General features: G+C 43.2%; 1 protein-coding gene across 1 annotated transcript; it reads left to right on the top strand.

Annotated features, from left to right (window-relative positions):
* The first annotated feature begins 2,865 nt into the window (after window positions 1-2,865).
* GPR137B (G protein-coupled receptor 137B) lies at window positions 2,866-25,984 on the top strand. Its single transcript, XM_015857863.2, has 7 exons — window positions 2,866-3,443; window positions 11,486-11,535; window positions 15,977-16,199; window positions 19,741-19,890; window positions 21,144-21,272; window positions 23,184-23,308; window positions 24,638-25,984. The coding sequence occupies exons 1-7, from the start codon at window positions 3,075-3,077 to the stop codon at window positions 24,747-24,749; spliced, it is 1,158 nt and encodes a 385-aa protein (XP_015713349.1). The 5' UTR covers window positions 2,866-3,074; the 3' UTR covers window positions 24,750-25,984.
* Window positions 25,985-26,001: the final 17 nt, after the last annotated feature.

Below are 26,001 nucleotides of genomic sequence, written 5' to 3'. Positions count from 1 at the left end.
ATGACATCAAAGACAAGAACCTTAGACCTCTGCACAGGAGCAGAGCAACACTTGCAGAATCCAGATACTTTGTTATCTGCTTTTGATCATTTGAAGTCAAACGGCAGCCTGACAGCCCAGCTAAGCAACCTTTTGAACCCTCAAACTCCACTCAAGTTTATTCCTTTGGACAGTGACCCTTAAAAATAAAACAGTAACACAGACAGATCCTCTGGAATTGCCTAACATCCCTCCACAGCAGTGGCTGAACTTTTAAAGGGCTGGAGGGCTGCATGGGTGGTCCTATGAAGAAGTTCCTGGTAATGTTTGAAAGCAGTTTCTCAACCAAGTTTAGGTCAACTGTCAGCAAGGACACAGGTCTGTGACACTGAGCAACCACTGCTCTTTGTTGTCCCTTAACAACTCCTGACAGTGAGCAGCAGCAGTCTTTATCCATTTACAACACGCTGCTCGTGGGTTGGGAGTGGGCCATCATCTCCATAGGGGCACTAAGGGAAACCTGCACTTTGTTGAGTGGAAACATCTTCCTGCTTCTCCGCACATTTTATTGTACACTTCAGACATGTGCGTGATTCTGAAAATGCTGGTGTTTTTGCTGATGGTGTGTTATGGAAGCCTCTATTTTCATTTAGCAAATTAGAGTCTTATGGCACAAGCTGTTGTTATAAGTCACTGAAAAAAAGCTGTAGAGGGTTGATCACTGCCATGGTAATGTTAGCCACAAGTATAGTCAGCATGTTTGTGCTGGGAGCAGAGGGCTGGTGTGTAACCTGTTGAATTCATTGTCACCACACTCTGGCCCCAGATAGAGTGTAAGTGTGCTGGGGTTGTAGAGATGGAGGGATGCTTATGGCAGGCCTATCAGCGGAACTGGGAAAGGCTAGGAAGAAGCTTTCCCTTTTTTTTTCTGGAAGGAAGTATGTATCAATTTAGGGGAGATGTTTTTTCTGGTCTGGGGGACAGAACCTTTCCAGTGTGTATCTAAGTAACTTTTTTTTTGATACTTATTCTGTCTGTTGTACCTGTTGTCTAAACTCCTGTCCTGGCTCTTTATTTTTCCCATCTTTGCCTAATGAGTACAGACAGCTTTGCTAACAAGCTTTGCTTCAGTAACTGCTTTGTTTCCTGTGATCTAGACTGATACTAAATCAGTTTCCCTTTTTATAATCTGAGAAATACACAGGATCCAGAAGCAGGTGCTAATTTAAAACAAATCCCAAGTTTATTTATGTTGAAGTTGTAAAATTCTCTTTCTGTGCAAGCTGTAACGTATCTGTGTATGTATGTGATTCTCAGTGTTTTGACATTTCTTATCCTCACTCCTCTTTCCCATCACTCACTGTGTGCTCTGTGTTCCTGTACTTTGTCCAGCCTACACAGCCACCTGGTGCTGTTTGTCCCACTGCTTCCAGGGGCTGCTCATCCAGGATTCCCAGAGCTGACTCCTCCTGGTAAGGCTCTTCAAATCTTACCTAGGCACCTTTGTAGAAGTGACCTGATTGACAGAGAGAGTGAGAACCCACGGGTCTCCTTCCTGTCAATGGGAGCTGACTTTGCTTTGCACCTTTAAAATCGAGCCACTCATATTTCAGTGCATAAGTATGGATTTTGAGATGTAGTCTTAAGTGCTCAGTGTGGATATTTTTAGGGGAGGTGAGCTTCATTGGAAGATCTTTTTAAGGCATTATCCACACTTATATGCACTGTGTTTATATTCATAAGCACAGTTATAATAATTGTCTTTTTCAGCAAAAATAGTAGCATTGAACTCCTCTTATGGTGAGGCATTAATAATTTGTGTAATTATCATAGTTATTGCCCTTTGCCAGTATCAACATCTCTGTGCTTTGTGTCGAACATTGTACCTCCTTGCTAAAGGAATCTATTCTCACTGCTCACTAGAAAGGCCAGGTCCACCCAAGAGACTGTTCTAGGTAACAAACAGTTCTCATAAGCAGCCTGCTGTAAGTGGTGGAACAGAACACGGCAGTGCTCCAACCATACAGCTAACATCTCTAAAAAAACAAAAAAAAAACAAAAAAAAAAACCTTGTTATTCAGTGATATATTTGACCTAGAGATACATTAAGCATTGCCATCATGCTGCAGATATCTAAACCACCAAGTTTCAGTTCTCGCTTCTCACCCCCATGAGTCAAAGCCAGCAGGCTGCCATAGCACCTATTCATGTATAGATTTAATCCCAGGGGCACGTCTGCACACTTGCAAGGAGGAGTGCCTGGTCAGCTTGTTGCCACAGTGATAGCACACACAAGCAGCAACCAAGAAGAGAACCTGTAGCTGCATGTGTGCTTTGGATGAATTTGGATGAATTTGGATTTTTGCTGAATTTGGATGCTTAGGGGGATTTTATTTCTTCCTGCACTCAGTGTATCTGGAAGCTTTGATGTGCCATTTCTTCCATTCTAGTGACAGGTCTTGTGTGAGAGGGGAAAAAAGAAAGACAGTAAATGTGTTAGGTTTGTTGTGCAAAATTTTGCTAGAAAAGCAAAGGTATCTGCAATGCAGAGCTGAAATGCTTATTACAGTGGTTTGCATTTTGTGAGTAGGTGAAGGTGCTTAAAATTGTTCCTGCCAAAGCACAGCTAAATAAAGTACTCATTAAATGTGGAACAGGACAAAAAAATCATACAGAGATCCAACGTGGCTGCCACTGGGGAAACGTTCAGAACCTGCTTCTTACAGAAAATACAACATGGATTAAATAATTTAAAACCCAGAATGTTTTCCAGGGGGAAAACAGGCAGCCTTAAGCCATTTCAGGGCTGCTGCATTTCTTTGTTTCTTAAGGATGGTGGGGATCAGTGCACAAACATCAGCGAAGGGCAGCGTTCGGAGCTGTTCCCTGCCAATTGCTGACAAAGGCAGTCCTAATGAATCATTCTGAATTGTGATCATGTGCTACCAGCCCACAGCGAGCTGCCAAAGAGGAAGTGCAGCTTGTTTTCTTTCATTTTCTTGATTCCTGTGCTGTAGGAAGATGAAAGGAGAAGGAGGAGGAGGCAGCAGCGGCAGCCAAACTTAATAAATAATTCTGACGATTCCTGATATCAAATGGAGGCCCCTGAGTGGGACCCACTGAAAAATGACACCCTTCCACCGACCCTGACGCCAGCTGTCCCTCCGTACGTGAAGCTGGGCCTGACCATTGTATATACCGTTTTTTATTCACTGCTTTTTGTGTTCATCTACGTCCAGCTCTGGCTGGTCCTTCACTACAGGCACAAGAGGTTCAGTTACCAAACTGTCTTTCTATTTCTGTGCTTGTTTTGGGCCTCTCTTAGGACTGTGCTCTTTTCATTTTACTTCAAAGACTTTGTCACAGCAAATTCTCTCAGCCCCTTCATCTTCTGGCTCCTCTATTGCTTCCCCGTCTGCCTCCAGTTTTTCACCCTGACCCTGATGAATCTTTACTTCACACAGGTAAGCAACAGATATTTGATTAAGTCTGACGGAAGGATAAATTATTGTTTTGTAAGATTTGTGAGAAGGATGTAATTTCCTAATGAACTTTGGCAAAGCAAAAAGCAGATAGTTTAGTTTGGAACTGTAATGATTGATCTGTGTGCAAGCAATCGGAGTTACAGAGAAAGTGGAGGCTTCAGTGATCATTTCAGGAATGGCAAATAGTGTCTATTGTCTGTGAAATGGGTGTCATTTAATTTAAAGGGAGGGAAAAAAAAATATACAGGAGGGATTAAAGGCTCTATGTCCGAAATACTGTACTGTTATTTTTCTTTACTGTTGTTCTTACTGCTTAGCTTAGGCATCGTACACCTCCTGGCTTAACAGACCTCAATCTCAGTGATTTTGCAGGCATCTCCCTGCTCTGATTTTTCATAAGTCAGCTGAGATAGTTCTCAGTGGGGAGATTTCTATTCTGCGTATCAACAACCAAAATGCAGATTGAGTCCTACTGTAGACCCGAGTTCCCATAATGGTCTGTGTTACACACAGCAGTGAGTGTGGGCCCCAGTAAGGGCTAGGTGCTGTACAGAGGTGCACTCTCTGTTTCAAGGTCTCTGTGATGTAAAGGTAAATCAGGTGTATTATGAAGGAAGCAGGTGTCTGAAAGACACCTTGAGAACATATCTGTGCTGCGGACAGCTAGGAAGATGGATGCATCAAGCTGCACAGAGCTCTGTGTTGCTGCAGCTAGACTTGCTCAAAAGAATTTCTGGTAATCTCGGGTATATTGGCACCAGGTTGCAGGGTGAGATGTCAGCATGCTGAGGCACAGAAAGGCTGCTAGACTTGCAAGGAAGCTTGCAGGAGAGCAGGGAATAAATTCTCTGTCTCTTCATTTCCAGTACAGTGCATGCAAGAGGACACCCAGCCTTCAGATGACTCTTGCCAAAGGTAGCTTTTCCAGTGCAGGGGACAGTTGGGAAGGGGAACCCTGGGCAGTGCTCAGGATGCTCTATGTGTAGCCTGAGACCATCTCAGTGCCTCACTTTGGGTGCTTCTATAGTGCCTGCAATGCTTACAGTGCTCTGTAGTGATGCAAGGCTGTGAAATCAGAACAGCCAGGCTGGAGAGGTCAGGCTGCTTGTAAAAGCCTCCATTCCAGAGCTGAAAAAGCAGAGCACATAAGCATGAAAGCCCTAAGAGGATCATTTGAGTTGCAGAGGGTATTACTTAGAACCATGTACGTAGTTTTGCTCTTTGATTTACTTCCCTGGATTCAGTGCCTTAAATGTCTGCAGCTCACTCCACTCCTCAGGACTTGAAACATATTATGAGATTACAGGAACCTTTCATCTACACGCTACTCAAATCCAGCTCAGGCATTTAATCACCTATGCTTGATCCCATGACTTTTGATAATGATGCAGTTCTCCTGGGGCCAATGTCCATCATCACATAGTCCATCGCCATCACAGCAGCTGGGAAAAAACCATAGCCCTAGGTGAGATTCTTCCCTCAGACACACAGCAGGGCTGCCATGGAAGTCTGGAGAGTGCAGTGTCCTGGCTTTTATCCAGGAGAAGTCAGGGCTGAAGTGAGCTCAGAGCACGCATGTTGAGCTGTGCTCTGCAGCATCTGTGCCAGTGCTCAGAGGCTGTGCCATCAGGAACTGATTCCTCTTGCTTAAGGGAGGTGTAAAAAGAGAGCATACAGAATGCGCACATCTGTCCTTTTAACTTATTTTTGGCATTGCTGTCTGATATAACTAAGGAAGTACAAGACATTGGCTGGAAACACAAAACTTGCAAGGCTATTGGCTTCTGTCTTTGACACGATTTCTGCTTTGTCACCATGAGTCCTCCTGATCTTCCCCTGAGCCTCTCTTCAAAAGAGCAGCATGGTTACCTGTCTCAAAGAGCCGCTGTGAGGATTTTGAAACATTTACACAGGGCTTTCAGAGCTTCTGATGTGTGTCATAATCTCTAAAGATTGTGAGCCGCTGTAGACAGGCATATTATTAGTAGTGCTGTTTGCCTTAGAGCTGGTTGCTCTCAGTGAAATCTCATCTCAAACATCTCCCTAACCATAACAAAGTCTTAAGAAATACAAGCACAGCCATTGTAGGAATGCAATGTAAAGACACAGAATAGGTGCATGTATTTTTAATTCACTGTTATTTACTTCTAGCCATTAAAAGGTGGTTTGGCTTGAAATTCAGCATCTTCTTAAGACTGTATTTTTAATGCATCTAGCTTTCCACAGCAGGCAAGCAAGGACTAGTGTGAAAGGGGTGGGGAGAGAAAATTTTGTTTTCAGTAATGGCTTATAACTTCACAGACCTGTTCAGAAGCAACATTTATACTTCGTTCTCTAGAAGAAAAGAAAGAAGGATCTGCAGCTGTGTCTCACTGCATGAAAACCATGCTGTTTAACTTAGCTGCAGGGAAATGAGTGATCAGTGCAAAGTATGGGAACAGAGGGTGAGAAGACCTCATGGAATTTGCAGGTGTTCACCTGCTGTCCGGCACTCAGCACTTCTAGAAGCGATACTGCTAAGAAAACTTTCAGACATAGAGGTGAGAAAAAAAAAGTGATTCCAAAAGTACTGCAGATCTTCCTGGCCCAACAGAAGAAATTCATTTGGCAAGTGCCTGAGGTCATTTTTCAGAATAATAAGCACCTTTGAACTTGACAGAAAGTTGGACACAATTATTCTGTTTTTAATTGTTATCCCAAAGCAATGAGGACATAAATTTGGACTCTCTCTTATGTGTAGCAAGGCAAATAAGCCACGATGGCGTCAGCCCAGCAGGGGTTATTCTCAGCCTTGAGCACTGCCATCATCAGATACAGCGGAAGCTCTAATGCACTGGGATGTACGGCTAGACCAGAGGACCTGTGGACAAAAGTAAAGCTACAATCAAAATAGTTCTGAGTCAGAACCACTCCTGAGAACTGTTCTTTTGGTGGGGAGGTATGGCCAGGGTCCTTTGCTGTGGTCTTGATGGCAGAATAAAAAGGGTGCTATAGGTAGGGCTTGTGAAATGTTACCTTCTCTCAGAAATCAAACACCGAATTCAGTATCCTGCCTTCTAACGGAGAACATGAATGGTAACTTCCCTCTCAGGTTAACTTTCTGTCTTCTTAAAAATTATTAAGATAAGCCTCAAAGGAAGATGAGAGGAACCAACACTTTTACAATATGGCAGCCTAAAATCTGCAAATGCCTACATTGTGCCAGGCCAGGGCAGCTCCCAGGTCCATGCAACAGAGAGCTGCAGTGTGCATTTCCACCTACTAAAACCAAAAATCTCATAGATACATCTGCATCTCTCATGGGTTTATTTTGGTTGCTCAACAAAGCAAACACCATATACCAGAAAAAAAACGTTTTCTGCTTTAGCTGAATGCAGGCAACGAGGACCCCAGGAGTCAAATGGTCTGTTATTTATGTCTTTCCCAAATCTTCCACTCTTCCCAGCCCCAGAGGGGGGCTTTGGGCTTTATGGTCAGTACTGTGGGCATAAGTTTAAGGAGGCTTTGGGAAACAAAATAAAACGTTGCCCTTTTTGGTGTGGAGGTGGGCAGAGAAGGTCTTGCTTCATTTTGTTCTGTTCCAGGCTTTATATTTCCCTGGGGATCAGGATGCAAGGGAATAAAGAGGCAGGCTAGGATGTACAGCTACCGGCTCAACAAGGTCGAGGCCAAAGAACATGAGCCACTGGGGATGCTGGAAATCCCAGTCCTCCACTGCAGGCAGGCATGGCGAGCCTCTTGTTGAGCTGTGGGTTTAACCATTGGTTTGGGAACTCCTCCAGGATCTGAGGAAGGTGGTGCTGAGTTGGAGAACTGTGAGGCTGTATAGGTGGAGAAAGGCTTCTGGGCAGATTAACCTCTCTTTTTTCCTCCCTAACCATATTCCCTTTTTTTTTCTCTGGCACCCAGACTTACCCTGCCTCCCAGGCAGGGCTGATAAAATCAGGGACTTTCAAATGAGGAGAAATTGTGCAGAGTAAGGCAGTCAGAGAGGAGCTGGCCATGCTGGAAGTGCCTGGCAGGGTGGGGAGAAACCAGCACCAGGCTTTCAGGGAGGCTGCATTTATCTCCATGGAGCCAGGTTACATGTTATCTGTGAAGGAAATTGAGAGATTCTTATCCTCCAGTTAGTCTGGGCAGAATTTTAACAGTAATACTACTGGTGAAAGAATAGAGAGGGTTTGTTTACAGAGTGCTTCAGACGTACATAGAACTACAATCGAGTCCAACTACAGATGGTAAAGCATCAGCATATATATTTGACTTTGAACATTGCCCTCTGTTTTAGATCTGTAGGAGACAAACTGAAATGGCAGACTGGCTGTCTGTCAGCATCTGACATGAGAAATGACCTCATTTGCTCTGGAAAATAATTTAACAGGAAGGCTAAGCACGCAAACTTAGCATGGCTGTTGGGCCTGCAATAGCCCCAGCCCTTTTTTTTTGCCAAGCTGCACAAGGCTGAGCATGGCAGGTGGTCATAGCCCACATCAGTAGGCTTTGCAACACACACAGAGTTCAGGGAGTAGAGGAATAAGTTGGTGTACTTGGCAGAATCTGATCCAGGAATGAGGGAACATTTAACAGGAAAGAACAAACATTGATGAAGGAAAGAAAGTTGGCCTGGGACTGGAAAATACACAGGAAAAGAAAGGTGATGGTGAGAGGCCTTGGGCCTGCATGAGGCTGGGTTGTGTTTTTAGAACACAAGGACTAGTTTGCATGGAATGTGATAGCGGAAGAGAGGGACAATATTGAGAAGGACTGGGAAGGAAAAGTACACTCTGTGTTCCACATACAGCTCTTTGAAATGAGGACTATTAAATAAAGCTGAACCTCATTCCACTGCAGAGGGCTGGCTGGACAGGTATGAGAGCACTTAACACATACCTGAGGCTTTTGGTGAGCTGAGCAGCCAGTAAAAGTGAGTTGAGCTGCCCGACACAGAGGTATCCTGGTGGTTTGTGCCTGGATGCACATCAGTACAGCTAAATCAGAGCAAAGTCTGAAAGCTGCTCCAGTGAGATTACTTTTTTTTTTTCTCTAGGAGTGCATGACCTGGCTCTGACACCTGTTTCATTGGTCATGGACAGGGTGGCTCCTGATGTAACTTTGATAACCACAGCTGTAACCCCCATAAGTCATGGCAGCCAGTCCCTGTCTGCCTGCCCTGCTCTCTGCTGAGGCACCCCCCTCCATCCCCACCTCCCTTCTGATGGGGCTGGTGAAATGCCTTTGAGGTCAGCTGTTTACATCAGTTCCTGAAACACAGGAATTTTCCCTGGCTGTATCTAGGTCTTTTTTGGAGTGCTTTTGTACTGCTGCCCTTTTATGTGCCAGACGTATACCTCAGGGGAGTAGAGGAGGGAGTGTGAGAATCTCATTTGAGGTTTTCAGTCCTTCAGCAAAGAGAAAGTCAAAAACAGGATAGTTCTCCTTCAGAAAAAGAAAAAAAAAAGAAAAGAAAAAAAAAAGTGAAATGGGGAAGAAATAAGGAGGAAAAGTTACCCTTTGCCATTAGAAAAACAGCGAGACATTTTGCAGAACTTTCCTGGTTGCTGTTTCTCTGAAAGGTCTCTTTTAAGAGGTCTGCCTTCTGCGTGCTGTTTGGTCTATTCTTAGGAATAGCTTCTTTGCTCTAGTTTGCTGGAAGCCTGGCTCAGATGACTCAGATACTGACTGGAAGCTTTCTCAACACTCTTGCAGGGAGGGGCCATTGAGCAACCTTTTCTTCCACGGCTCTTTGGAGTTAAAGGTCTGCACCCACGCATCTGAGGTATATTGAGCTCAGCTTCAGACTACTTCAGAGTAACCCCACTGAATGGCCCTTTATTCCTTGCTAATCACATTGCTTCCAATGAGGTTACTCATGAAATAAGGCATCCCTGGTATAAGCAAAGGCAGCAGAACGCAGCTGCCTGTGTCTCTGTCTGGCAGTCAATTTGCATGAGTATCCATGACTTACACAAGCACCATCCCTCTACGTAGTGTCCTTTTTCTGTGCAGTACTTTCTTAATGGTCATTTTGCTCTGACAGAATTCAGAAGCATTTGTCTGTTGGGGTAGCTCCACCAAAACCAGCATCCCCACACACACATCTGATCCAGCAATCCCACACTGGGAGATGTGGCCCTGCGTTGTACACGCAGCAGGAACGTCATTGTGTGGTTCTTGCTAAGTTAGCTGTGTGGATTCTGCTGAGTGGGGCAGCCTCAGGCTGTTTGATGTGAAAGCAGCATTCTGTGACATTATGGGGGTGGTTGCAAACTTTTAGGGGAAGTACAGGAGATGGCATTGAGGAACAAGTGAATTTCCCAGGCTTTGTGGACCCCACACAACTCACTGCTCACTGCAGACTGTCTTGTTCATGAAACATCTCTAAGGGATATTGCCAGAGATGTTAACTACTGGGAAATAATGTCAGTGGCTGCAGAATATTTTAAGAGTTTTCCCTGCTCGATGTTTCCCTTTTATTTTCAGCTGTTACTTTTCTAAGGGCTGCTGAGAGGCTCAGTGCTCTCTGCTGGTTCTGCTAGTACTAAGCAGACCGATGTGTCATAAAAGTAATTTTCAAGTCAAGGCAGCTGCTTCTGGTGAATAGCAGCTAAATGACACGTTGTTCCAGGAGTGCTGGAACAAATGAAGCCTGATTTTCTGCTGTTCTGTGTCTCATGCTTGACTTTGAGCTGTGTCTGAGGCTGTTTCCATGATGGGGTCATTTCTAATGGTACTTGGCTGGGCAGTCTCTCTCAAATCAGATAATGTGTGGGGTCATCCTGCAGGATTCTGTCATGTATCAGATGCATTTCAAGCATGCCTTACTTCTGTTGGGTCACTGATTTTCAGGAGGGTGGTAGAAGGATTATGTCTCTGACTCCGAGTATTTTGGTGACCAGACTGTTTTGGGTCTGGTCTGAACAACCTAAGAGACCTCAGCTGCTGCTCATACATCTTGCCCTTCAGAGCCTCCGCCATTTTGTTCACCTTTGGATAGATAAACATGTTGACAGGCAGACGTGTGCCTATTACCTACACAGTGATCACCTAATTCCTGTTTCCTTGGCAGAGCATGATAATCATAGTAGCTGTTAGGGAAGTTTCACTAAAAGACATGCGATACTAAATGAAGTGGATAAAGGTGGGATGACTTGAGAAGAAATCAATTGGGAAACAACCGTAGGGAACAGCCATGCAGCATGATATTTTGTAATACCAGTAATCAGTGTGTTTCAGCGGTGACTGCTGAGTTAAAAAAGCATTTAGAAAGGTTTATAAGCTGAGCGCGCTTAGTAACCATGCTAACTGATGAAAAAGAAGTGATACTTCCCTGGATTATCTTCAATAAACAAAATGCAAAATATGCTAATGTATTTCTGTACAATTCCTGACAGTGGTTAAACACTTGTGACCAGTACTACCTGCTTACATTACATGCCCCAGTATTTTTTCTTTTCAGCAAGGTAGCTATTGTGCCTGAGTGCTGTCTCTGTAGAAGTATATTGTTCTGTTTGTGAACATACAGCCAGTAGAAGCTAAATAAACCTCAAAGTAAAGCAATTTCACTGGCATCCTTTTGGGAAGCAACATGGATGCAAACTGACATTGCCAATTGCAGGCCAAGGTGCTGCAGCAAGCTTTACATGTGCATACAGCACCAGACCCAACCTGCCAGTATGAGCTGGTCTGCATGAGAGGCATGTACTCATTAGATGTGTAAGAACCTAATAATTATTTACCTCTTGATTACACAAGGTCTTGTGAATACTGATGTAAAACTTTATATCAGTATGTGATACTGATATCAGTGAAAACAACGGTGCAGACAATTTGTATAGCAGTATGTGATCATCTCTTGCTGAGTGGTCTTAATACTTCGTTTATATCTTGCCTACCATGGACAAGACATACAGGTGAATCTATCATTACATTTCATGTGACATGTGAGACAGGATCGCTGTGGGCAAAGCATTTTTCTTTACTCACATTGCCTATGTCTGATGCAGTATTTTTCTGTTTTGCAGGTGATATTTAAGGCTAAATCAAAATATTCCCCAGAACTACTGAAATACAGGTGAGAACTGTGGAAAACTTTGTTGTGGTGAAGAAATATTGCCATGTACTTTGAGGAACGCTGATAGTTCATGATGCTCATTTCTCTGCTACTCATATTTAAATACCAATGTTTCATGACAATGGTTCTGAGGCCAGCTTCTTCCTATTATGTTTCAAAGTCCGTGTTCCCAGTACAAGCACCATTTTCTGTATTTCAAAGGGAAATATTTCAAATGCAAGCAGAAAGTACTGACCCTGCCAACTTTTCTACAGGTTCATAAAGACTGTGGATGTCAGGTGAATCCAGGCCCAGAGCTTTGGTAAAGGTAGCAGGGTGACATATTCACAGCAACAGGAAAAAGTGGGACAGGGTATGTCTTAAACCAGAAGTGAGGTCAGCAGTAATAAAAGGCTTAAAAGTTTTGGGGAGCTGAGAAAAGAGTTCTGAAGGGAAGGAGCTAGAAAGAATGGAATCAAAACGATGATGTTTTGGGGAGCTTACTTCAATTCCACAGAGCTGAGATTATGAAGGCTTTGCATTTAGGTGGCAGTATCTGTTTAGAGTCTTGTTTGAGCAGGAGAGATTGTCAGGAACTACTTGAAAATTCCTCAAAAGGCCTAAATGTCCAGATAGTTGAGAAAGAGATCAGTAAGTTATTCTTTACTGTGGCAGTGCCTAAACTGAGAGGCTGTTTTGGTGGCCCCAGGAATGCTTTCAAGTTACTTGGTCTGTGTGCATACTTTGGCCACATCCCAAACCAGAAAGGGCAAGAGCCAGATGCTCACTGGTGAACACTATGACATACAAATACATTCATCCCCCTTTGGGCTCTGGTTTCTGTGGGAAGGAAATCCAGGAGTATGGGTTGGCAGACAAATATTGCACACACTCGCCAGGTGCCCAGCCAGCCCTCAGTGAAAGTGAGAGTGTGCCTGCCCCTGATGGTACACGTAGCCAAGAGGAACAAAGAGGAAAGCTTTGCGCAACACCTGAGTTGCAGGTAGGTCAGGATGTAGGGAAAGTCCATGAACATGTTTCTGGCTGGCTTTAAAGGTGAGGCTTTGAACCTTGTACACTACTGGCGTTTGTGGCAAGGTTTTATTCTTCAAAATGCTTGAAACATTCTTTCTTCAAGCAAAGAGAGCTCACGAGCTAGTGATGTTTATTTTATGTCTGCTAAGTGAGCACATAGTACCCTGCCCTCGACAGTTCTATGTCCATCTTGACTCTTGCCTACTGCTTTTCTAACTCTGATCGCTGCTGGATCTCGTCCAGCCTTATCTTTCACATTCTGCTCTGTTGGTAAAGGGATTTGTTTTAATTTCTGAAACTATTAATGTGAATGTGGTTAGCCTGATTGGAAGAGCCTAATAAATGTAGCTGACCTCATTTCAGGGCAGTTCAAGTGATGTAAATATATGCACACCTACAGCAGTGGTCCTATGTATTAATTGTAAGAGGCTAATGAAAAATGGATGACTTGGGCCTTCCTAGAGGGGTTGGGGCCTACACGTAAAGTATTTGACTCTTCTAAATGTTCAGGGTTTGGATTTTTGTTTCTTGTTTTTGTTTGCTTATTGTTTTTAAGCAGGTGTGAGGCTGTATTACCTGGTGTCATTTCTGCTTCATGGCAGGAACATGGTAACATAAACAGAACAGCAGAGAGGTAGGACTGTGGTCTGTGTACTCCATAGGTCTCATAAATCAGAGTCATTTCAGATAAGGAAGAAGTCCTATCAGAAGACCAGAATCTTAAGAAAACTTTTCTCAGCATAGCCTTTACAATATTAGTCATTGTGGCAAAAAGAGCTCATGGCCAAGTCTGTACCAGCCCAGCTTCATATATAACAGTCCTCCTACACATCTCCCTGGGCTTAGGGATTTCTTACAGTCACTGGGTTCAGTTGAGGCTTACTGTGCTTATGCCTTGTTGCACACAAGCCTCAGATGTTGTATGCTTTCTGAGGAACCACACACAAAGTGTTGTAGTTTCACACATTTTCTCATTAATGAGGGCAAAATTCACTGTGTTCGGTATTAAGCTCAAAGAAAAACTAACTAAAGGGATGCATCCAAGCCTGACAGAAAAAAAGAAAAGCCCTGGTATGTGCCTTCTCTACCAAACCAGGTTACACATAGCTCTTTCTATGGGACTGTGTTTCTGAAACAAACAAACAAAAATGTTTATTCATGGTGTGTAGGTGACCCTGTAGCTGAGACATAAGGATGCATTCTGCTTTTAAGTGAGGCTGCAATGCTTACTGCAACTGCAGAGACCCTAAAACTGCCATGAGTGACACAGTCTACATCCCTGTCAGTGCTTATTTAGGACTCCAGCAACAATGCTTTTTTGTCAAAGTAGGCAGCCATCTCCCCAGCCTCATCATGTTAATAAGGGGGTTGGAAGCTCGTTATGTGAAGAGCTGTCATGGCCCATCAGTTGTTCAGCTCACACTGGCATGTATAGGAGTGTGTGGGCAGGAGAGCTCAACAGTGCTTTTTGTTTTTATTTTTTTGGCTAAACTCTGTCAAGGAGGAGCCTGGCTGGTCATGAGACAGCATCAACAGCAAGCAGGCTGCACTGGAGCAGAAGTTTCTTCTTACTAAGCTGAGCAAAAAGAGTGCATACTTATTGTCCTGCAAGTAGACACTGTGTAAAATACTCAGCATTTTACTTACTTATTCTACAGTGAGGGTGCATGTGAACAACGCAGATGCTTGTGAGGCTGTTAAATAGGCTTTGGGAGGGGAAGGAAAGGAAGATGAATGACCACCACATAAAGACTTCTTCAGCATGTCCTCAGCTGGGAGGGATCCACAGGCATCATTGTGTCCACACATCACTACCCTGAATCCAAACCCTCTGTCTGAGAGTGATATTCAAACACTCCCTCAACTCCAGCACTCAGGGCTGTGCCCACCGCCCTGTGGTGCAGACCCTGCCCCAACCCCCACTGCTCCTCCCCTGGCACAGCTCCATGCCGTTCCCTCGGCCCAAAACTGTAAAGATAAATAAAATATTCACACTACAAGTGGAACTGCATCCCCCACAGTAAGCTGTGAAAGAGAAGAGCTCCAGGACTGCAGTGCTTCTAGCATTAGGTTGGGAGGTTTAAAGGAGCTGCCTCTAGCCGCTCATTGTAAGGACAGAGCCCTGCCCTGGAAGAATAAGAATGAGCACAATCTTCCCCTTGAGAGAGAATTTCCATGACCAGCAAGGAAAAGACAGCAGTCTTGTTTGCTGCCAGATATAGCTGGAAAGAAGGGCACTGATTTTTGACACAGTCGGGCACTTTGAGGCTTTCAGTTCTCATTATGCATCTGAATGTTCTCAGAGGTGTACCTCTTCCTTTCCTGCCCTCTGAAAAGAAGACAACTACTCTTCTGTTGTGTAGCTGGGTTGATAATGTCCCGAAAGGATGTGAACACATGCAAGACATTTATCACTGTGAGGTAAAAGTATTTTTAAACAATCCCAATTTGATTCCCCAGAGACAATCAAATTCAAAATTCACATCAGGCATAAAGGTCTAGGGCCAAAACCACTTGCTCTGTGGCTGTAGATTATAAATCCTATCAGAAATTGCCTCAGACAACAAAGATAATGAAATAAGCAAACACTTGAAATGTAAATATGTTTCTTTATATTTGTTTGTTTGTTTGTTTGTGGAAACCTCTGCAGCTGTGTGTAGGAGTAAAGAGAAGCAGCCTTCCTTGGGTATATGGCTTGCTTATTTTGCAGGTATCACTTCTGAGTGGGTGGCAAACAAACCAGTCCGGCTCCTGGGCTTCTGTCACATTTCTGTTCCAACTCTGCTCCTGTGGTTGTGCAAACAAACCCTTTATCTGGCATAGATGGCAAAATGCCAACCCAGAATCAATGTGCATATTTGTATTTCTTGATGTTTTTTTCAAGAGGCTGCCCATGACAGAAATGTTTAAGAAAAGGGGCAGAGAACAGTGCTGGGGAGCCAGTAAATCAGACTTTTCCTGTGCATAGGCCTTTCCCTAATTTAATATGAAACCTGATTGCAAGCACTGACAGTCTCTTTTCATGGCAGTAAAACCAGGATCAACAACTCAACCTTTTGCAAGGTTTATCTTGCCAGTAAATAGTTGGATGGTTTGTGCCCATGCATGAAGTGCATATTTTAAGGAAGTACATGTGTATTTTAAATGATCTGTAAGAACTGTGCTGTTGTATCTCTGATGCACTCTTTCAAATTTTATTGCTTGACATTAGTTTATTTACTTACTGCTTTTCCTATGACTGTAGCAAGAGGTCTGAGCTCTGTTCATCTCTCCAGCAATCCAGAGTGTTTGGATTTGGCTGTAGGTCACTGGTCAGCTGTGGCAGCCCAACATGTGCAGCTTCCACTACTCAGAGTTGCAGCTTCCATCTTGTGACCGACACTTGCTGAACAATGTCGCTAAAACTGTTTTCTCCTCACTCTCCCAGGTTGCCCCTCTACCTGGCTTCTCTTTTCATAAGTCTCCTCTTCCTCTTGGTGAACTTAACATGTGCAGTATTGGTGAGGACACAGAATTCAGAGAGAAAAATCATTGTCTCTGTCCGGGTGGCAATTAATGACACGTTGTTTGTGCTCTGCGCTGTTTCACTCTCCATCTGCCTGTATAAGATTTCCAAGATGTCTTTAGCCAACATTTACTTGGAATCCAAGGTAAGGTACATTTTCAGTTCCTTTTAAAGTACCTTCTGAGAGACATGGGTAGTGCAAGGCAGAGACACGTTGTTCTTCAGATCCTCCAAGAACTAGAAGCCTTAGACTTCACAGCTTGCACTTGCTTGTCCATCCTGCTCAATAAATAAATACTAAGGAATAGAAGGGTGTTTGTCTAACCCCAGAGACCCCAAAGTACGTATTTAGGACAGAGCTTACAGAACTCCTGGACAGAGTTCCTCAGAGCTGTTTTTAAGATGTGTGCCACCCAACTATGTTTCAGTATTCCTTCATAGAGGTGGTCTTTACTTTGAGATCCTTCAGTTTGTCAAATTATAATATTATAATATAATAATAAGAATGTTTTTTTTGAAAGACTTAATGTATTGTAAATTCATCCAAGCAGGAGGAAGAGGGAAAAGGTCTCCCTTATTAGTCTACAAAATATTCTTTCAAGAACTGTTAGTTTCACAGCTTTGCTGGAAGGGCTGGGTCTACAGGTGTCATAAAGGCTAGCAGTGTTTGTCATAAAATCAGTCAAGGTGTTTTGTATCTATACAAAATGAAACAGGGCTTTCAGAGGTCTTTGTATTCACAGTATGTGGTTACATCTTAAAGCAAACTATTAGTTCAGCCAATTGCATATTACTGCTACCACAACAATTATTCCAAGTTTTAGCTTCCATTTTGAAAATCTTATAGGAAAATCGCTCCCTCCATTTGGTTAATCAGATGAAAGGAACACTTTTCCTGTTTAGTCAAATCTGCCTATGCTGCACAACTAAAAGTTCACGGCTGAACAGAAGATTTAAAAACACAGCTTAGTTTGTTTTGCTTCTTTCCAGTCTGTCATTTGCTGACCAAAGGGCACAGGCAATGGATTTACTGTTGAGAAAAGTTTATCTACTGCTGCAAATCACAGAAGTGTAAATCTCTGTAACAAAGCAGTGTTAACCTACATGAGGCTTTGGTAGATTACTTTGTTCTGTTTCCTCCTTCTCCAGGAAACTTGATCCTCTTTACTTCAAGCTATTTCATGAAAAACAAAGAAACTTGAGCATTATTGCAGAGAAGAAAAGACAGGACACGGAGCTAATGGAAGTTTGAATGTGGAAATGAGAATTTAAGAGCACTGTTCTGCTGACCTGAAATGGAGTCCCTCTGGGGACTTCCAGTAGGATTTGGCTGCACATACTTAGGGATACAGAAGGCCAGCAGTGAAATAACATCCTGGTTTAATCTGCCACTGCTGTGCTGAAAAAATGACCTGAAGAGCTAAAGTCCAGTCTTTGCAGTGATACAATAGAAGCAGCATTGGAGGAAATGTGCATTCCATGTTGCTTGGAGATAGGGATCAGGCCGGCAGCCTTTTCTTTGCATCTCCCATCTCACGGCACAGTCTGTGACCTCATGGGGAAGTGCCAGCAGAGACACAGCATCACCTGCAGGATTTGGTGTGGGGCTGAACCTGGTCCTAAGCTGTGTCCCAGGCAGCACCAGGGAGGTGCAGAGCCCACCCGCTGATGCTGGGCCAGAAATGTCATGCACTTGGTCCTGCTACTTACATAGGGCTTCCTTCTTTCCTATGGGCATGGGGCTGAAGAAGGGATGATCCTTCCAGCTTGTTGAGCTGCACTCTGCTTTCCCCAGGTCACCTGACTAGGTTTGACTGGCAGTGAAAACAGGACAAGTTTAGCCCCCCCCTTTTTTGTTGTATTTGGTGGCATTAGAGTTTGCTAAAGCTGCAGCATGTTTAACTATTAAAAAATGACAGCCTTATGGGGAAACAGGCACAGGGCAGCAATGAGCCTGTGCTGCTCCTTGCTTCTGTTTTTAAATGCTGCTGAAGTGGGACATGGTGTGTGCCCATTAGCAGCTTCTCCCTGCTCACTCCCTTGGGTTTCCATGGCAACCCCACTGCTTCTACAAAAGGAGAGCAGGGAAATGTTGAGTGGATATTTCCCCTTTTTGGCACTTCCTGCTTGCTGCTCTCACTGCTCTATGCTGGGTGTCTGTTCCAGTTCCCACATGGCAACCCTACAGCTCTCTCCTGCCACAGCTGCAGCTTGGGCCTGTCTGGCAGTGGTGTCTGCAGCAGCACTGTGAGCAGGTCATCAGACAGAGACTGATGTTTTCATAACACTTCTGAGTAATCAGGCTGCTATCTGAAGCAATATTATTTTAGTAGGAATGCAGGCAAGCTATAGTTTCCTGCTGCCTTTTTTGACAAGGCCCTCTTTACTGCCTCTGGCCACAGAACACCTGGTGTGAAGTGTTTGTTTGGTAAAGCCACAGGACAACAGCCACCAGCACGTGCATGAAACAGAGGGGCCAGGTAAGCTCCTGAAGCCAAGGCTTCAGGGCTAGGGTTAGGCAGAGGTTCAGGATTTGGTGACCTGGCAGCTCATCCTGACCCATCTCTATCTGTGTTCTACCTGTCTGTACCTGGGGCTGCCAACCTGAGTACCTGAGTGGGGGTAAGAGTGTATGCCTTGCTGACACCTGCCCAGGTATAAAAGGTCCAGTGAGGGGGAACGGCTTCACTCTTGGCTTGTCTGTATGAGCTAGATGAAAAGAGCCCATCTGCATCATGTAGGTCTCTGCCAGGAAAGGGAAGGCAGGGCTAGTGAAGCAAATGGCTGTACTGTGCTAGCCTAAAGCACATTTACTCTGAGCATTCCCCCTTTGGCTATGATAAGCACTACTCCAGAGCTAACTACACAGCATTTGAGTTTCCTCCTTCAGAGCCAACCTCATTTTGTATGCAGGCCTGTTGCCACAATCAGACTCACTTAACCCCCACAGCTATGTCTCCTGGACTCCTCTGCTGCCACAACTTCTGTGCTGATTCCTCAGTCCTGATTCCAGCCAGCAGTGGTCTGGAGCTGCCCTTATTCCTCACACTGGTTGAGGTTCTTCCGCTTGCTCTGACCCTTTCATTTTCTGGGGCCTAGGAACAGTCATGACTTCACACTTTGCAGTCTCATTCCTGCCCTGCTGCTGAAGGTCCCACTTGCAGACTGCCTAGCCATGGTCACTTCACCCATAGGCTGTGCCTTTGCTTTGTCTCCTCTATGTTGACTTTTAGGTGAGGCAGGATGTTCTGTTCCTGTCCACACTGTGTTTAACTGCTGACTGTTGTGATCTGCTCTGTACTTAGAAAATAGGTGCACAGCAAGCAGTTATAAAAAGATGCAAGGTTGCATCATGCTAGTAGCAAGAGTCTGAAATAGGATGCTCAGTAGCTGGCATGCAGCTGAATTCTCTAGCTCTATGCAGCTGGTTTCATTGCTGTGAAAATGGTAGTTGTGCAGCAGTGACAGGAGTTAACCACAGCTCATCTTGGTTCAGGTTGGAACCGCTGCTATTCCCTGGAAACCACTGTGCAGTACAAAAAGAGTGCAGGATATACTGATCAAAGAAGGAAAACATCAGTCAGTCACATTAGGTGAAGCACCATAACAACCCCCAAAGTCCATGCAAAACAATACCCTTGTCAACCTCCCATGTGACTAATGACCTGTGTTCAAATCTTTTCCAGGGCTCATCTGTGTGTCAGGTGACAAGCATAGGAGTGACTGTTATACTACTTTATACCTCACGCGCCTGTTACAACTTGTTCATCTTATCATTTTCCCAAACCAAGAAAGTCAATTCTTTTGATTATGATTGGTACAACGTATCAGATCAGGCAAGTATGAAAATATTTGCTAATGAGAAAAACTCATTTGAAACCTTTCTCTGCTTTGAAAGTCACAGGTCCCAGTAGTTTCCTATTCTGAGGGATCAAAATCCCAGATACACAATGTCTCCCCACCACTGAGCAAGCACTTGCAGAGCAAAAACAGAGATCCCAGGCAGTCAGGCAAGTGCCTTGTAGCACCAAGTGGGCCAAGCAAACCTGGAGCCATTTTCTGTTGAGCAGCAAATAAAACTAGAAATAAGAAGCAGGTAATCCAGCAGGGTAAGACCACCCAGAGGATCTTGTTAAGAATTGTTAGAGAACAATATGTTAAAGACCTCTAGTCTTACCTGCTGTGGTGTGGGAAAGAGTGCAGCTAGGCAATACCACTTTGTGCAATTAGAAGACACATATTTTAGATGAAAGACCAGTACATTGTGATTCATCTCCTGAATCCAACGTTTTCCCTCCTGCAGTTGGAGCCTGGAGCATTGGTGGCTGCTGATGGTCCTTTGCAAATACTAGCAATTCATGGCCAAAATATCTAGTCCAGTTTCCCACCTGAAGGGCCCATGGTTGCTTGTAGGGAGCCGACTGGAATGCTTTAGGACCTGCCACATTACTGCCTCAGGTCACTCTTCAGAAACATTTCCCTTTCTGATTCCACACAAAACACATAAAAAGACAAGACCGCCCTCTGCAGATACGGCAAAAAGCTGAGGGGAAATCTAGAGAGAATATCAAAGCTAATGCTAGAGTAACAGTGTGGTTATTCAAGATAAACTGTACCAATTTGAAAAGTTCCAAACCTTAATTTCTAAAGACTGCCAGTAACACTGTTGAAGACCTGGGCATTAACTACTCTTTCATGTATTATTCCCATCTAAAAAAGGACCGGAAAGTTAGTTTCTCAGTAAATAGATTTTATCACATTCTTCCCATCCTAAGAGCCTGGCAAACATCCAGTGAACTTTGATTTTTGCTGAAAGAAAGACAGAGGATGAGAAAGGAAGAGGAAAGAGGGTAAAAGGAAAGAGAAGTCAGGTACTCAACAACATAGAAAATTGATTATTTATTTTTTTAAAGTATGCCTTTAATCATTAGCCAGATTAATCCAGCTTTACTGGAAAGAGTTTCTGGCCAAGTTGTCAAGTTTCAGCTAATTAAGTATAGGGTTTTGTAAGAAGACAGGTTGGTTCTTGCACCTCCTAAGAAAATGCCATTTTTGTTTGTAAATATCTTTCTTTTCAACTTTTCAACAGGCAGATCTGAAATGCCAACTGGGAGATGCAGGTTACATAGTGTTTGGAGTGATCCTTTTCGTCTGGGAGCTCTTGCCTACTTCCTTGGTCGTGTATTTCTTCCGTGTCCGAAATCCTACCAAAGATCTAGTGAGTGAAATCTGCTGCTTAGTGGGATGTTCTGGCAGGTCTGGAGGGCTCAGCATTCAGGGGAGCTTTTAGTTCTTTACATATTATCTTTTTAAATATGTCCTCAACAGAATAAAAGCAACCCAAGTCAATGACTCTGTTATGCTAAGTGCTTATAAAAGAAACTCATATTTACCCAGAAGAAAGACAATGTGTTTCTTGGGCAATTACCTTAAGAAGCGATAACCTTAAATTTAGGGACATGTTCCTTGTGGGTTAATGTGGCACTGTACTGTGTCCGTGGAAAAGGAGTCAGTTTGTTCACCAAACACAGTATTGTTCACAATACAGAGAGCAGTGAAATGGTGGTGTACTAACTTTTCCATGACACATATGAAGTAGCTTTAATTCTCCCAGCTTTGGATCCATCTGTGGGTAATCTGCGGGTCAAACCCAATCAAAGCTAATATTCCCCCAATGGTAAATTCACAAGAGAAGCAATTCATAGAATACATTTCTAAAGAAGACCGTGATTTTTGTTCTCATACACACATTTCCAAAGGCAATGAGAAAGCCAAACTTGGGAAGGAAGTAACAATCACCATTAATATGAAGTCTGTCTTACAGTTCACCTGTGATTCCTGATATCACACTAGGAAACCTACCACCATAATGAATACATTAAAACAAGATCTCAGCCCTACTCCTGCTTAGAAGTTAGCCAGGATAACTGTAAAGAGGAGAAAAACAACACAGTCTGGAGATGCTGCTTTTCTAAGAAAGAAGTGGCTACAGAAAGATCTCATTTTATTTGAGGTGATTTTTGTACTGATAGACATGGCCTTAAATTTGGGGTGTTAGAGAGATTCACAGAAAATGGAATTAAGAGTTGTGACCTAACCTCTGCTTTACAAAACTGCACATAAAGACCTAGAGTCTTACTTGGATGAGGGTCAGGTGGGCAGCATTCTCTTGCACGTCAAAAAGCACTATGTTAACACATGCAAAATTATGGTCTTGCACTGAAGCTTTTAGAAAGCCTATAATCTCAAACTGAAAGATAACAGTTTAGGAGTCAATCAGCATTATCAGTACTCTTGTGTGGGACTTTCTCAGGGTAGACATTATCTGTCAATCAGACATGATTTTTTCTACACTAAATAAATGTTTACACCAAACACTCACTGTAATAGGAAAAACTGGAAACAAGAATGTTAGAAACACAACTGTAGCAGGGCAAAACTGAACTTCTATGCAAATATGCCACAAGAGGGAGACTAAGGAACACAGTACATTCATTAGACTTAAAACAGTTGAGGAGTAGAAAATTGTCTACCCATAGAAAATACCCAGAAAGCATGGGATTGGAATTAAAACAAATCCTTCTTTAGTTAAAAACTAAGTAACTAAATAAATAAAATCTTAACTGCAGCACTTGGGCCTTTGCTTTGTCATAGCTTCATCAAGACAAATGTTAGAAATGGGGACAGAAAAGGGCCTATTTGTAGTTCATCTTAGTTAAAATTATTTAACATCTGAAAAGTTAACGTGAGGTTAAAGTGCTCTTTTACCTAAGGCCAAGGAGAAGACGTCATCCTGCCTTATCCATGTGTACTGGGAAACACATTCCCTAGACATAAGTACTGAATGAGTCAAAGAAGCTCAGCTGGTTCCCAGATGTCTCTGAGCACTGTGTCCAGACTCAAATGGGTATTCTGAATCTTTTCTACTCTCATTTTCATTCCTAAGAAAGCAAAATGCTTTGCATAAATGAAGGTGTTACCTACACAGACCACCTCTATGCCAGCATATGTAACATAGCCTATTTTGTTTTGGAAGCCAGGAGCTAAGTATGCAGTGACTTCTTTTGGAAGTCAGGCACTAAGCAATTTATCTGCTGCAAGTACTAACTCAAGTTTAACCTTCCCTCAGGCCAATGCAGGAATGGTCCCGAGCCATGGCTTCAATCCTAGATCTTATTTCTTTGACAACCCTCGCAGATATGACAGTGATGATGATCTGGCATGGAATATCGCACCCCAAGGAACACAGGGCAGGTAAGGTTCAAGAGCTTACTTCCCATAGCAGAAACAGCTGGAAGAGAGGGAAGCTGCACACTGCATAAGACTAATGAAAATTGTTTAGATTCAACTGTTGCTTAAATAATAAAGGGCGGAGAGGAAGCTGGTGTGGCAACACTGAATGGCCTCATAGAGACTACAAGGACACAAGAATGAAAACTGTTATATCATTTAATAATTGTCTTTGAAAAAGTCAAGTCAGATCTTTGGATTGCTTTTCACCCTCTGCTTCTTCCAAGACATGTAACTTACTAGTCAACAAGGCACCCTAAAAAGTAGCTGCTCATCCAGCTTTGAGAAGAGTAGGGTAAAGCTTGAGACTGCAGGCAGGCAGCTTGCCATGGTGGCAGGGACAAGCCCATCCTGTAATGTGGTTGAACATCCCAGGGCTCACCTGAAGTGAAAGTGCTATTTGCTTTCCTGTTTGCTCAAAGTGGACCCAACTCTAATTAACTTTGAGGTGCCACATGACTCAAAACTGCCATAAGAAGCCTTTTTGTATGCATGTGTGTTTATTTCCTACTGCGTAACCATGAGGTTTATAAGGATTAATTCATCCTTCAGGAAGGTGGAGTTCATAGGAAGCACAACAGCACCTCACTCAGTGAAGGAAAGGCCAGTTCTGAGAGGAAGTTGCTGTGTTTTACTTATCTTCTATTCTTGAATCTACAACATGCTGGTTTTAGGTCATTTAAATTATCAGAAGACTCACTAACAGCAGTTAACATGTGCAGATCTAGTTCCTTTAGTTAGACAGTCACTCTAGACAGTTCCTCTAGTTATAAAGTCACTACTTAGAAATCTAATGCAGGAGCAGGATGATAACTATTTAGTAACTTATCCCATTGAAGATGCTGCAGATGGTGCACTCCAGCCACTACCCAGCCTATAGCCAGAGTTACTCTGCCTTACAAAGGTGTGAAGGAACAAGCCACATTAGCACTGCTCCCAGGGGAAACTAAACCCACTGTTCACGAGTACAGGCAGCATACCAGAGCTGTTCACCAGATCCAGTCCCTTGCATACAGACACAGGAAGGTTCAGGTCTGTCACTGACAGTCCATTGCTGTCACAGGATAGGCATGGATTAGAAACACCAGCTCTCCAGCACTCAGATGTTCAAACACCTTCTGGATTAGCAAAGCAGAGAGGGAAAAGTCTTCAGTGAACTAGAAGAACAGGGAAACAAGTAATGAGTCATCTCAGTATGAGAACCACAACTGTGCAATTGCATTTTGCCTGCAGTAACTAACCAGCTACGTACAGAACCAACCTGCCATTCACCAATTCTGTTTTCTTCTTAAGTTTCTCTCCAGATTACTATGACTGGGGCCATCAGAACAACAGCTTCATGGCTTACATAGGATCCCTCCAGCAAGATCCAACACTGGACACAGACAGGCCAAGTCCTATATGACTTCAATCAACTACTGCATTCTAGGACATTCCAATATTAAAACAATTGTTCTGAAAAACAAAGCTTAGCAAATTTATTCACCTTTTGGTTTTTAGAAGTGTTCCTATGCACAGATAAATGAAGAACTTGTCTTTGCCACAAGCTTTTCATAGCCTAAGTATAAGCTAATGATTTAAACTTTGAAGACTGTTCTAATTATATATGTTGCTCCAAAAGCAACGCCTCCTCTTTATTTCTGTGGAAACTACTACAACTTATACAGAACATAGCAACACTATTTGACAGAGCAAATTCACAGCTACAAAACACTATTTTTCAGCACAGTCACCAACATTAGTTACACATTTTCACTGGTGATGAACAAGAGCCTGTATGCCATACATTTATCTACATGAGCAGAGGTGACCAGCTGTCACCTCTGCTATAATGCATCACCCTCTACCTCACTGTGCTCACACCCACTGTTTGGTCTCCAGAAATATTCAGCAATCATCTGTGAATGTCAATGGATACAAGTTTTTCCACACGGAGGAATTCATTAACACCCCTTTGCTTCATATGCACTTTTAAGTCAGACACCATTTTGTCAGACTGCCCTTCTGCTGCCATTTCTCACACCACAACAACACGTGACAGAATATTGCTGGGAAAGTTCAACTTCTACTGCCATACCATCACCATCCATCTCTGACTTCGTGGGCCAAGATGATAATAATAGGAGGCATTACTTTTGGAGCAGCCCACATACCACCTTGTTTTAAGCCATGGCATTTTGGCTTTAAACAGTGTTTTTAGAAGGTATAATTTAATCACTTTATGCTCATTTTAAAAGAGCAAATTCTGTGAAGTAAAATGGCAATTATTTTCTAAGTATTTTTATTTTTACACTGTGTATTAGAAGTATATGATTATAATGAGTGTACTGTAAATACATGACAATGTTACTCAAACGCATGACAGTAAGAGATTCTTAAGTGCACGTAGCAGCCTGTAAGGAAAAAATGCCAAGACCATTAAATATTGTCTTTCCGAGTTATTGCTACATTCTTGGAGCACAACACATCTACTACGCACCAGTTACCATCTCAAAACACGCTGCATTCCCCTAAAAATAAGAAAGCTTTACCTTCTCAGCAGCTGTAGGGACAGTCTTAAAGTAGAAGAGATGGTCATTTGCTCTGGTTTGATCTACAAAACCTGTAAGCTTGAAAGAATAAAGTTATATGATAACTATGTGAAGCACTTCTAGGTA

The sequence above is a fragment of the Coturnix japonica genome, chromosome 3 (genome assembly GCF_001577835.2).
Source record: "Coturnix japonica isolate 7356 chromosome 3, Coturnix japonica 2.1, whole genome shotgun sequence".
Taxonomy (NCBI): Eukaryota; Metazoa; Chordata; class Aves; order Galliformes; family Phasianidae; genus Coturnix; species Coturnix japonica.
This window is presented reverse-complemented; position numbering and strand designations above follow the sequence as displayed.

Bases quoted from the DNA above. Each gene is read 5' to 3' on its own strand.
- GPR137B (XM_015857863.2), top strand. From the start codon at position 3,075: ATGGAGGCCCCTGAGTGGGACCCACTGAAAAATGACACCCTTCCACCG. The intron at 19,891-21,143 runs GCAAGTATGAAA...ACTTTTCAACAG, and splicing joins GGTACAACGTATCAGATCAG to GCAGATCTGAAATGCCAACT. The intron at 23,309-24,637 runs GTAAGGTTCAAG...TTTCTTCTTAAG, and splicing joins CCCCAAGGAACACAGGGCAG to TTTCTCTCCAGATTACTATG.